Source organism: Marmota marmota, unplaced genomic scaffold (assembly GCF_001458135.2).
Source record: "Marmota marmota marmota unplaced genomic scaffold, marMar, whole genome shotgun sequence".
NCBI classification, from domain to species: domain Eukaryota; kingdom Metazoa; phylum Chordata; class Mammalia; order Rodentia; family Sciuridae; genus Marmota; species Marmota marmota.
Genome location: NW_026000153.1, coordinates 7,369,788 through 7,383,464, shown reverse-complemented (window position 1 = coordinate 7,383,464; position 13,677 = coordinate 7,369,788). Strand labels below are relative to the sequence as shown.

The following is a 13,677-nucleotide window of genomic DNA, read 5'->3' as shown; positions in this document are numbered from 1 at the left end:
TTCAAAGCCAGCCTCAGCAAACGTGAGGTGCTAAGCAACTCTGTGAGACCCTGACTCTAAATAAAATACAAGATAGGGCTGGGGATGTAGCTCAGTGGTCGAATGCCCCCGAGTTCAATCCCTGGTACAGCCTCTCCAAAAAAGGTCTGGAATTTACATAAGAAGATGAATTTAAATGAGACGCCATCTTAATGGGAATCTCTGTAAAAGCTATCCTGTGACCATAGCTTTTTTATTCTTTTTTTTTTTTTTTTGGCCGTGCTGGGGATAAGCTCAGGGCCTCACACGTGCTAGGCAAGTGCTTTTACTACTGAGCCACAACCCCAACCCCTGTGTGACCATAGCTTTATAAAAGGAACTTGAAATAATAAAGAACAGATGTCTTCATTTCACCCAGCAACAGAAATGGCTCTTAACAACATGGTGCCCAGTGGAGAAAGTCAGAGACCCAGCAAGGCACACAATACCATGTAGCTATAGTGCCGCACACGTGTGAGAATACATACACAAGCGAAAAAGACACCGGCAAAGCCTGAGCAATGGTCGCTCCTGGAGGAAGAAGTTCCAGAGACAGTGGTTGGTGAAGATAAAGAGAAATCAGCAGGAAGAAAGGAAGAGGGAGAAGGGAGGATGATGGGCAGAATTTTGCAGAGGTTGACATGGAGACCATTGGCTGGAAGAACAGAGATCTGTAATTAATTCCACCCTGGGAACCTGGGGCCCCAGACAAGGGGCAGAGAGAGTAACCTTAGTGACTTCCAGGCCCAGAAGGTCTCCTGGTGGTGACCGGGCCAGGCTACTTCCTGATGGCACAGAAGCGGTGGTATGTAAGCCTATTTGGAGGCTTCTGTTTAGTCTGGGGTTGTCAGGGAGGAGGCCCAGTCTGAAACACGCTCTCCCTAGGCCAAGAGTGGTCCGGGGTGGAGGCTGGGAGCCCAGGGAAGCCGACTCCATGAAGCACAGGCAGGAGGGGGCAGGCAGCCTCCGTTGGCTTCTACGGGGAGGAACTGGCCCAGTGCAGGGAGCGGGTTCAGGACCACATAGAAGGCCTCAGGCCCAGATGTGGCGAGACCGCTGTGCAAGGGAAAAACAAAGCGCTCTGGAATGACATGTTGGCCAAGCCGACTGAACCAGCTGCAAATGCCAGTGGTTTGCAAATGCTATTTTTAAGGTTCTCATATAAATGTCTGGTGGAAAAGGAAAGAAGCAAGGGTTTTTGTTTTCCCATACCAATGGTTTTATCTACCCTGTGGAGGAATAAAAATGAAATAAAAATTTTTTGTGTGTATGTGTATACATAGATATATGTATATATATATGATATGTATATATGATATGTATATATGTATATACACACACATATATATGGTATTTCAAGTAGGAGTCAAAGATACCAAGGAGAAAGATGCTCATCCTTTGGATTCTACAGAGAGAATGGGCTACGTAGCTCTTTTCCTGTATGAGCAATTTGAATGTGACATCTATATTAGAACATATATCAAGATATGTTCTAGAAGCATCCAACATCAGAAACTCAGCCATCTGCCAGGCTCTGGTTTTGATAAAGGACCCCATCGCCCTCCACCAGTGTCCCAGGCTGAAACTGCAACTCTCTCCCACCCGGAATTGCTCCTGCCTCTGGATTTTTCTGCCTCCGGAATGTCTTGTGTGTGCCCTCCACCTTCCTTCCTCCAATGCTACGGGAATCAGTGTCTCGGGTGCTTCTCGGATGACTCTGTGAGGGACAGAGGAGGTACAGAGACGAAGAAGTACCACCCCTGCCCGGAGGGAGACAGTGCCAAATTGTAACATAACAGGGTTAAGTGCAGAAATAGGAACAAGTGCAAGGTTTTAGGGGCAAGACAATGAATTCTGCCATAAAGGGTCAAAGAGCCCCATAGAGATGGTATTTGAACAGACCCCTGAAGTACCCAGAGGTCTTCCCAGAAAGAATAGGGGCCTCATCACATCTCTGGACTATCCCAAGAGCCCTTCTCCAGTCTCCAGTGTGCGGTTTCTTACCCTAAAATCCATCCTATATCTAAATTAGATAGAGCCCTAAAGGCACAGCACAGATGTTCAAAGACTCCTTCCTGCCCAGCAAATTCCTATGCACCCCTTTAGCACAGAAACAGTCCTCTCTGCCTCCCCAGTCTTCTCCAGCCTCGTCCCCACCAACCACCCACTTCCCTCCAGGTCACTCTCTTCCAGCCATTCATTCATTCTCTCTCTCTCTCTCTCTCTCTCTCCCCCCCCCCCAAAAAGCTATTGCCCATGCGGTTCCTGCCCCTTGCCTATGTGGCAAGACCTTGCCCATCCTTTAAGTTCAATCTAAATGCCACCTCACTATGGAAACTTCCAGAACCCACCACAGGACTTGGCTTCCATGTCTGCTGAGGCAGCCGAGCACACTGTTCATGTGCTTCATGCGCTGCTATGAGAAGACACCTTTCCTCCTTGGTCCCACACAACTCTGTCTTCCAAGAAGGCATAGTGTCCTTCGCTCACCTGGGTCTGCCCTCAGTGGAGCCTCGCCCACACCCTGGCAGGCAGGAGTTGCTAACAAAAGTTTACTGAATTGAACCACAGAAAATGCATCAGGGTGGAGAAGGGGATGCCATGCCAGTAACCAAATTTAACATTCTTTTTCTACACCACTGTGGCAACCCCTTCCCCCAATCCAACTCTACTCTTCTGTCTCCCATAAACTCTCTTAGTGGGGCCCGGTGCAGTGGCACACCTGTATCCCAGCAGCTCGGAAGGCTGAGGATCACAAGTTCAAAACCAGCCTCAGCAACTTAGGGAGACCCTGTCTCAAAATAAAAAATAAAAAGAGCTAGGGATGTGGCTCACTGGTTAATACCCCTGGGTTCAATCCCTAGTACTTAAAAAAAAAAAAAAAAACTCCACCAACTCTCTTAGTGATGGGGTCCACTGGTCTCTTTCCCTTTTCCTTTTCTATACCTCTAGCTGAGTCAGTAGCAGAGGGTGTCTGCCTGTCTCAGGAAACACGTGCACACACACACTCACACTTCAAACACCTGGCTTCTAAGAATGCTAAAGGCCTTCCTTCTAATAGATGCTCTCTGGGTTCTGAAGGCCAGAAGCTGCTTTGCTTTGTGTCCAAACACGAGTGGCTTTCACCAGAAAATCTTCAAGTACAGCACCTCCCAGAAGGCTTTGAATGCCAGGGCTTCCTGTCTCCATCCTTCACTCTGCACAGCCAGGTTCAGAAACGTGCCCTTCCTGGGTAGGCCCCAGTGATCCCCACCAGCCATTTCTGGTGATTAAAACTCAGAGGCTCCGTTACCTCTGAAGGGAGTTAAGCAGAATAAACAAAGCCCTGCCTGCACAGTTCAGAGGCCTGCCCCTGGCTTTCAACTTGATCAAAGCAGACTGTCGGGCGCACGTCTCACACGAGGAACTTCTGACGGGGGCATTGCTCTCTTCCTGCAGCTTAAAAGGGAATGCTTAAAAAATGGAGAAGAAAAGCATGTGAGAATAGCTTTCGTCAGCCAGAGTGGCCCAGTAGGTAACCGGCTGGCTTCCAGGAGGGGAGCAAGCGGCGACAGCACGGGAGTCCATCCCTTCCCGTCCAGTCCTTGGCCCGTTGTCCTTAGTTCTACAGTGGCTTTTGCCAAGCCCTCAATCTTGGAGGGTACAGAATTGCAGAGGGAGAAAAAAATTGCTTCAAAACTAGAGTGGAAAAAAACGTTCCCTATCTTGATCTCAGAGGGCAGTTGCGCAGATGTATCCTCACGAGAAATGCCCAGGGTTGAACGCTGAGGGTGTGTGCACCTTATACACCTGGGTATTTGTATTCCATACCTCGATAGTACATCTATAAACTTTTTAGTGCATTATAGGTATACGCAAGAGTGGGGTTTATTTTGACATAGTCACAAATGCATATAACACAGCTTTTCCCATTTCAATCCCCAGGACTACCTCTTTTCCTCTCTCCTCCCTCCCCTGTTCCCTTCCTCTCCTCTATAGTCTTCCTCCTATTTATTTTGTTTATTTTTGGTACTAGGGATGGAACCCAGGGGTGTTTTACCCCTGAGCCACATCCCCAGCTCTTTTATTTTTTATTTCGAGACAGGGTCTTGCCAAGTTGCTTAGGGCCTCACAAAGTTGCTAAGGCTGGCTTTGAACTCATGATTCTCCTGCCTTAGCCTCCCATGCCACTGGGATTACAGGTGTGCGCCACCACACCAGGCACTTCTATTTAAATTGATGCCTTCTTGTTACATGTAAAATTGGGATGCATTGAGGTATCTTCGTGCATGTGCCTAGGATAATTTGGTCCATTTCATTCCCTCTTTCTTCCCCTTTCCCTCTCTGTCTCCTTCCCCCTTGTTTATAAATTTTTAAAAAGGATGAATCTCTCCAGGCAGAGCAATACTCTTATTTTAACCATGAACTGTCTTCTGAAAACCTCAGTAGGTTCTGAATGGTCTTAAAAGAAACTGCAAATGCAGAAGGGGCTCCCCTGGTCCCCCAACCCCAGCCTGCACCCAGAAGTGACCAGCTTTCCCAAAAGGATTTCTCCAGGAGAGAAAGTCAGTAGCCAAAGAAGACATCAACAGAGAGGAGAGAAGCCTGCCCCTGCTTCCTGAGGCCAGGAGACATGACAGGGGGCCCCGCCCCAGCCAGGAGAGAGCACCTACCACCCACCACCCCAGGCAGAGCAATCAGAGAGGACTCTGATGGGCACAGCAGAGAGGCACTGGCCACACCTACCAAGCTGCAGGGCACCCAGGTCATCATCCACCTTGTCAGACGCCAGTGGTTGATTTTTCCTGGAAAAAAGAAAAGGTCAATGTGCTGGGGAGTGACAGAGAAATGCAAACAGTAGAGGAGACTGGAAGGAATGCTGGTGGGAGTCCAGTGGCGGGGGTTCTTTCCAGCCCTGGCCTGGTCACCCAGAGTGTGGCTTGCCCTCTCTCAGCACAGGCTCCACGTGCATGACACCACCCAATGGCCTCCAAGGTGCCTGTCAATGCTGTGTTCTCACAAAGAGGCACCCACACCAGCCAACATAGGACAGTCAGCTCCATCGTTTGACACCTGCCAAGCCCTGAATGCCAACACATTTCACTGATGTCACTATGAATACTGCAGGGAGACACACAAAGAGATCAAGTTCTTGTAATCATTGCACAGACTTTTTTCATCTAATCTCTATGAGCTTTTTGTTTGTTTTCTCTCCCCGAGTGTCCTTGCAAAGTCGTCAGTTGCCAGGTATGAGACCTCTGAGATGTACCAACACATTTAAAGGAACCTGCCCTGTATCTATCCCTCTGTTATCTGAAAATTTGACCTGTGATTCTGATTTGTAAATTTGAGTCTATACCTGTTGCTTCCTTAACATGGTCCACCTGTATGGTCGCTCCCTTAGATTATTTTTGTCCTGGAGCATGCATCCATCTACACTAAAGGAAAATAATTTTTTTAAAAGACTCCATTAAAAATAACAACATTACATCATTACATCACTCTCTGAAAGCCATTCACTATGTTTCAAAATGACGGCTCTTTTGAACGTGGCATTGAAATATCTCTTCCTCCAACATCCGTGCCGGGTAAGAGATGATTGAAGTAACAATCGGAGTCTTGCCACAGTACACTCTATTGAACCGGTTTCCTCCTGAAGATGTATGGAGGGTGTGAATGGAAGACCACAGAGGACATCCAGTCCTCAACCCGTGAGCACGTCGTGCTGCTTTGGACTCCTGCTTTCTTGGACTGGTTTTAACCCGGGCCACCTCCCTCCCCGGCAGCCCCACCCTCCACTAGACCTCACCACTTAGCCCTGCCATTTTCCTCCCTTAAAACCCCAAATCCCCTCAGTCCAACACCTCCAGGAGTCTACAGGTGCTCTTGATGGGGTGTGGGAGGAGGATGGGCTGGAAATAGGGGTTAAGGCATGGAGGAGTGGGGGCATGGGGGAGGGAGCCCATGGCCATGGGGAAGAACTGAGCTGCACGTGACCAGAAGCCTCTGCACCACACTTGGCTGGGGACCTGAGCCCCCTAACCTGTCCCTTCAGAATGGTCTCATCTGGAGACTAAGGCAAGGTACCATCCCCTTGCTGTGCCTCAGTGTCCCTGTCAGAAAAGCGAGCACAGAGGCAACAGCACTAGATGGCCTCTAATACAGGCAGGGGACAACAGGGGCAAAGACTGCTCATGGACACCCCACGTCCACCAGTGTCTCCCTCAAACCCACCGATGCTCTCAGCCTCTTCATCTCTCACCCGGATTATCTTCACCTTGCTGCTCTTCTGACCACGAGTGTGGCTCACCCCTCAGCCCCCCAGAGCTCCACAGGTCATCTTTCTACGAAGCACATCTGACCACGACACTGCAGCCTGGCTGCAATGCTCCAAGGGTTCCCCGTCACCACCACCATTGCCATTAACAGTGATGATTATATTTATTAAGAAAATAAGAACAACAACAAATCCCTTCTGGCTCCCTTCACCATTCCAGGCACTCTGCTAAGTGCTTTGCAAACCTCAGAATTCATCTCCTTCTCAGAACAGCTTGACGAAGCAGATATTTCAGCGTCTCACAGAGGTTTAGTAATTTTTCCAGGATTACATTGCAAATTAATGGCAGCACAGGTGTAAACTCAAACAATGACTCCTAAGATAATGGCAATAACTACCACACATACAGCTTCCTTGTAAAATAAAACCCAGTCCATGAGGGTATCCTCCAAGGCTCTCCATGACCTGGCCACCTACTGCCCAGCCTCATCGCCCTCTGGGCCACTCTACTCTACCTGCTTTTCTTCTATGCTGAATATCTGAGCCCAGGCCCCTATACCTTTCCATAAGCTGCTCACTCCATGTAGAATGTCCTTGACAAGCTCATACTAATCCCCTAAAGCCTACCTGGAATGTTCCCTCCTTCCTTCTCAACTCCAAAGCATGTCGAGACTCATTTCTTCACTCACCCTCCAAGTATCTGTGTGGGGTTATCAGGCAGGCTTATCTCCCCACCCAGGGCAGACCCAGAGGTGTACGATGAACAGACATAAGCTGCACAGGACGTGGTGTGGTGGGCTGGCCCCCGAGGATACACACGTCCTAATCCCCATAGCCTGCAAATGTCACATGGCAAAAGCCATTTTGCAAATGGGATTGTGGAGGATCTTGTGATGGGGAGGAAGGTCATCCTGGATTCTCCAGGAGGGACCTATGGAGTCCTGAAGACCCATATAAGAAAAAGGCAGAAGATGTGACACAGAAGAGAAAGAGACGTGATGATAATAGCAGAGACAGGAGTGTTGTGCTTTGTAGGCAGAGGAACTGGCCACAGGCAGAGGAAGACAGGCAGGTGTCGGGGGTGAGAAGGCTCCAGCACAGCCAGACTGCCAGCTCCTTCATCCCGTGGAACCCATCTCAGATGTCAGCCTCTGGAACTGTGAGATAATAAATTCTAGTGTAAAGCCACTGGTAATCTGCTACAGCAGTGAGGAGCAAGTAAAACCCCTGGTAAGAATTGTCACCATGGAGGAAGAAAGAACTCTCTTGGTCTCCCAGGTCCCGGGGGTCCAGCTTGTGGCCAGTGTTCCATGAATGGGTGTTGGACACCCGAGAACCTCTCACAGAAGCTTGGTGACTTACACAAGTTCTCACGACTCAGAAGTGACAGAGCCAGGACCCTGGGTCAGGCCGCTGGCTTCAAATATTCCACTTTCCTCTCTCCTCCTATTTGCATGTCTTTCTCCTGCCCAGAAGCTTCCATGCGATAAAATGCAACCACCCCTACTGTTCCCTGGGCTCCTGAAGGCAGGCAGGTGGCCCTGAGCCATGATGGAGAGGGTGGGGATGATGTTCCCAGCGCAGAGGGAACAGCGGGGCCTCTCCCTGGTCACAAGACTTCCACCCAGAGGGCCATCCATCAGCTGTGAGGGCAGCTTAGAAGCTTTGTGCCTGTTTCCCATAGAGCTCCCCGGAGGAGCCTTCAAGTGACATTTACCCATGGAGACTGTGCTTATTGTTCTTTTCATGTGTCCCTTTATGGTGTAAGCTTTGAGTTTAGAAGGTCAGTTTAAAAGCATGTTCTTGCTTTTGAGTGAACACTATTATGAACAACAATGACAAAAAGAATCAAGGGGTTCAAATGCACTTTCAAAGTGTAATTGTGCAGACGGCCCAGAGATGTGTGTCAAAGTGTGTGTCTAGAAAGTCCCTGGGGCCCAGGCAGCAGACACCCTGCTCTTTCTGAGGTCTCCGCCCCACAGAGAGAAGCCGGATCTGTGCCCCACAGAGAGAAGCCGGGGCTAGGGCAGTGTGTTCAGGCCTACACAGGATCAGGACTCAATTCCTGAGTGACTGAGTTCTTGGCTAAATTAAAAGTGCCACTAGGAGACGTGGGTTCTTGTCCCTGCTCTCCCCTCTCTACATGGCCTTGAGCAAGTCACTTACCCTCTGTGGGTTTCAGGTTCTTGGTCTGTACCATGGGCAAAGCCTGAGGTCTCTACTCACCATGGAACACAGGGACTCTGAAGGAGTGGCGTGCCCTGGTCAAGGTCTTGTGGAAGGTCTTTCAAGCTCTTGCCTCCTGAAGGTTCAGCAGGAACCCATCAGCTCTTAACATGACACAGACAGGAGGAAGGGCCCTGTTCCTCTGCGTTCGGAGGAGAGAAGGAAATGTGGAGGGAGAGTGCAAGAGACAGAGAACAGAAAAGTCCTTCTCTACAGAACACTGCCAATCACCAAATGTAGAAGGAAGGGTAAATGGGAAAAGTCACCATTTTATACCAATCTAATCCTTTATGGAACAAGATCATCAATATATACCACTAGATGAAAGGTGTTTGAGGAACAAGGTATTTTGAAAGTTATGAATTACTAAGTGCAAAGGGGAAATTATCGTATGACAATGAAGACATTGACCCTCACCACCTTATGAGTGGTCCTACTTAGTATTACCAAGAATAAAACAAAGTGACATTAGGAGCTCCTGGTGTGACATGATGGGAAGGACACAGCAGCACATATCTCTGCCCAGAAAGTGCTTAAGGTAAACCTAGGAAGGAGACAGACCTGCAAATCTAGAATATAAGCATCCTTCAGACAATAAGTTAATGCTCTTGGTAAAAAACTGAAACTATATGAGATTAAAATGGACCTGAGATGCAAGTCGACTAAAACAATGGGTGAACCCTGAATGGATCCTAGATTGAAAAAAAAAAAAAATAAGTCCGAGAACACTTAGGGGACGTTTGGGAGGAATTTTGTTATGAGTTATGTGTTAGATGATGCTACTGAATCAACGTGAAGTTTTTTGAGTGCCACAATTATACTGCGATTGTGTAGGAGAATATTCTCGTCCACAAAAAAACACATGCTGAAATATTTGCAGGTGAAATGCTATGATACCCGAATTTCACTTTCAAACGATCATCAAAAATGTGTGTATATCTAAATACATAAATACTGAAGCCCAATGTACATTTATAAGGAAGGACAGATAAAGAGGATTTTGGAAAAGAAAAGGTTGAAAACAAAATTGCTAAAAGTTTTCCAGACAAGAATCCTCACAGAAACAAACGGAGCCTCAATGAGACATGTAACAATAAACACACATCTACACAAGTCATATCGAAACTACCAGAATATCAAAGAGAATGAGAAAAATCTTAGCAAAAAGGTCAATTACCTATAAACAACAATGACTTACATAACAGACCTCAGTAGCAACAATAAAGGCTGTAAACCAATGAAATAACATCATCAGCGAACTGAGAAAGCATAACAGGCAACTTGGAAATTCCCAGCCAACGTATCCTTAAAAATAAGGACAGAGGGGAGACATTTGGGGGCAAAGACAAAAGAAGTTTACTTTCACAGACCTTTACCAAGTGAACTGCTACAGGGCTTAATTATTTCAGGAAGAAGGAAATTGAACTTAGAAGGAAAGCCTACAATAGGAGTAATGGTGAGAAAAGAAACTCTAGACACTTAAATAAACCTGAATGATAATGAGATAACAATAAAAACAACAGGAATAATTACAACAGCAACTAATCCTAATCGAAATCTTAAAAATAACTGCTAAGACCCTAAAAACATAATGTACATTTTCCAAATTAGAAAAGAAAAGAAAAAATACAGACCAGTTAATCACAAGAAAGTGCTGCTAGAAAACAGTTTGGCATTCCTTCAAACAGTGTGCCAATACCAGGAGAAGGAACAAAAGAGACACTTCTCTAAAGAAACAAAAATTGCCAACAAATATGAAAAAAAAAATGTTTGACATCTCTAGCAATCAGGGAAATGCAAATCAAAACTACACAAAGATTTCATCTAACTCCAGTCAGAATGGCAATCATCAAGAATACAAACAACAATAAATGTTGGCGATGATGTACCGGGAAAGGTACACTCACATTGTTGGGAGAACTGCAAATCAGTTCAATTACCTATACACAACAATGACTTACATAACCACTCTGGGAAGCAGTATGGAGATTCTTCAAAAAACTGGGAATGAAACCTTCATATGACCCAGCCATCTCACTTCTCAGTATATATCCAAAAGAACTAAATCAGCAGAGTGCCGTGATACAGCCACTTCAGTATTTATGATAGCACAAATCACAGTAGCCAAATTACGAAATCAACCCGATTGCCCATCAACAGATGAATGGATTAAGAAAATGTGGTCACTATACACAATGGAGTTTTACTCAGTCACAGAGAAGGATGAAATAATGGCATGTGGCAGTAAATGGATGGCACTGGAGAACATCATGCTAAGTGAAATAAGCCAGATTCAGAAAATCAAGGGTCGAATGTTTTCTCTCATATGTGGAAGCTAGAGCAAAATCAAGGAAAAAAACAGGGAAAGGAGAAGATTGAATATCATAAGGACACAGGAAAGATCCATGGAGTAGAGGAAGGAGATCAGGAGGAAGAGAGGAGGGGCTGGAAAGGGAAGGAAATGCAGAAGGAATTTAACAAAATCACTCTATGTGCATGTGTAAATATACCACAGTGAATTCCACCCTTATGTACATGCACAAATCACGGATGGAAAATAAATAAATAAACAAATGAGTGAAAGGAAGATCAACAGAGTAGAAGAAGGAGAAGGGGGTGGGGGAGGACAGAAGTTAAATGGGAACACCACGGACTGAAATGGAGTAAATCAAATCCCATGCATGTATAATTTTTTCAAAATGAACCCAACGGTATACATAGCTATAATGCTCTAATAATAAAAAAAAAAAACTTCATAAAAAAAGTTAACCATTACCATCTGATTCTGCAGTTGTACTACTAAGTATCTAGTCCCAGAGGAATGAAAATCAGGCCTCATATAAATACATGCACGTAGATGTTCACAGCATGATTTGTGATAGGCAAAAGGTGGAACAACCCAAATGTCCATTGATCCATGAGTGGATAAACAAATGCCATCTATCCATACAAGGGAATATTACCCTGCCACAAAAGGGAATGAAATAATCGATATTTGCTACAAATGAACTTCAAACATAGTAGGCTAAGGAAAAGAAGCCAGACACAAAAGGTCACATATTATCTGAGATGGTTCCTTTTCTGTGAAGCATCACAGACTGCCAGGAGCGGAGGGAGGACGGGAGGAGGGACGGGTTGACAATGCCCAACAGAGGAGAGGAAAATGTCCCAGAACTAGACAGATGGACCTGTTGCACAACAGGAAGAATGCACTAAATGCCACTCACCTGTTCCTTTTTAAGTGACCAATTCAAAAGAAAAGGAAGGAGGACAAAAGAAATAAAGAAAAAGTATGGCAGAATGAAAGTATAAAATGTAACAGGACAAATGAATTCAAGTATATGAGTAATGATAAGACAAATATTTTATTGGGTGTTTTTAGTTTTACACGACTTTAATATTCACTCTGGCATAATTGTAAAAGCATGGAATGAAATTTGCTCTTATTCGGTCCCCAGTACTTGCCCCTTCTCTCCCCTCCTCCCTCCCCCACTCCTTTCCCACTACTCACTGATCTTTCTGCTATTTACTTACTGGTTTTTTTTTCTCCCACTGTGTCTTGTGGGTGCGCAAGATGGTGAGACTCACTGTGGTGTGTTCATATATGCACACAGAGAAGTGAGGTCAGAGTCATCGCACTGTTCAGCCCTATCCCTCCCCCTCCTCCCTCCCTTTCAATCCCCTCCTCTACCCCATTTATCTTTCTTCTATTTTGGTGGAATTGCCTCACACACACACACTTTACTTTTCTTTCTTTTTTTTTTTTCTTATTTTGGACTAGCTTCTGCACATCAGAGAAAACATTCGACTTTTGCTTTTTCAGAATCTGGCTTATTTCACCTAGCATGAAATCTCCAGTTCCATCCATTTGCCAGCAATGCCATTCATTCTTCTTTATGGCTGAGTAATACTCTATTATATATATATANTTCTTTATCCATTCATCTGTCAAAGGGCATCTAGGTTGGCTCCATTAGCTTGGTCCTATGAAATTGTACTGCTATAAACATCAATTAATTTTGCAGTTAAAAGATGGAGATGCTCAGATGAGATTTTTGCTTCTAATTAGTTATGTGCTATTTCAAGAGACACATGACACAAAAGTGTCATTGAAAAGCCTGGGAAAGAAATATGCCACATTTTCATCAGCCACTTAGAAGCCCATATAGCTAAGTATTAAATTATTTAATTTAAATATTCAGATTAAAATATTTTTGGAATTAAAACATTAGTAAAACCTCTAGTAATTACAGAAAAAACAAAAGGAAATTTTCAATAGGAAAATTTAGCCACCATGAACCTCCATGCTCCTAACAGCAGAATCTTAAAACATAGAACCAAAAAGTAAGTAGAATGAACCCGTCCAATCTATGAGCATGATAGAAAATTTTAGCATGTCTCTCTCATCAAATAATCTATCAAGTAGGAAAAAAACATGAATAAGAATAAAGAATATTTGAACATCAAAATAATAAGCTTGATCCAATAAACTCAACTGTTAAATAAGACATATTCTTGACAAGTACACACAGCATACCTAGGAAAGTTGGTAATACAGCAGGCAACAAATCACATCTCAAAAAATTTCAAACTGCATTTTTTATTATAAAGACATTTAAAAAGATGTGGCAATAAAGACAGAGCTCCTCTACACTGTCCCCAAAAGAACCTAAGTATCAGTAAATTTTAAAGAGGCAATAGTAGAAACTGGAAAACATTTCAATGCAGTCAGCATTAAAAACATAACTTATTAAATCTTGTGGAAAGCAGTTGAGGTGGTAAATAGAAGGGAACACACAGCACAGAGAGGCCTGTAATTACAGAGAGTCAAAAGTGAGGAGCCAGGCCGGTGTGGTGGCACCCATCTATAATCCCAGGAGCTTAGGAGGCTGAGGCAGGAGGATCTCAAGTTCAAAGCCAGCCTTAGCAATGGTGAGGCACTAAGCAACTCAGTGAAACCCTGTCTCTAAATAGAATAGGGCTGGGGATGTGGCTCAGTGGTTAATTGCCCCTGATTTCAATTCCTGGTACCAAAAAAATAAAATAAGTGAGGAGCCAGGCTTCCAACTCCCAAGGACAACAGGGCAAACCAAGAGAACAGAAAGGAAGGAAAAATAAACACAAGAGGAAAAAAATCTAATAATAAATAGATTCAGCAATCCTCAGAACTTGTTGTT

At 44.9% G+C, this 13,677-nt stretch overlaps 1 protein-coding gene across 5 annotated transcripts in view; it reads right to left on the bottom strand.

Moving 5' to 3' along the window:
• Mindy4 (MINDY lysine 48 deubiquitinase 4) overlaps nucleotides 1-13,677 on the bottom strand; it is a 109,442-nt gene that overhangs the window by 50,627 nt on the left and 45,138 nt on the right. For all 5 annotated transcript variants that reach the window (XR_007341686.1, XR_007341688.1, XR_007341687.1 and 2 more), the window contains one exon: nucleotides 4,744-4,802. Coding sequence is in view for 2 of the 5 variants with exons in the window: in XM_048786415.1 (XP_048642372.1) it covers nucleotides 4,744-4,802 (59 nt within the window). In the remaining 3 variants the exon portion in view is untranslated. The remainder of the gene's footprint in view (nucleotides 1-4,743; nucleotides 4,803-13,677) is intronic.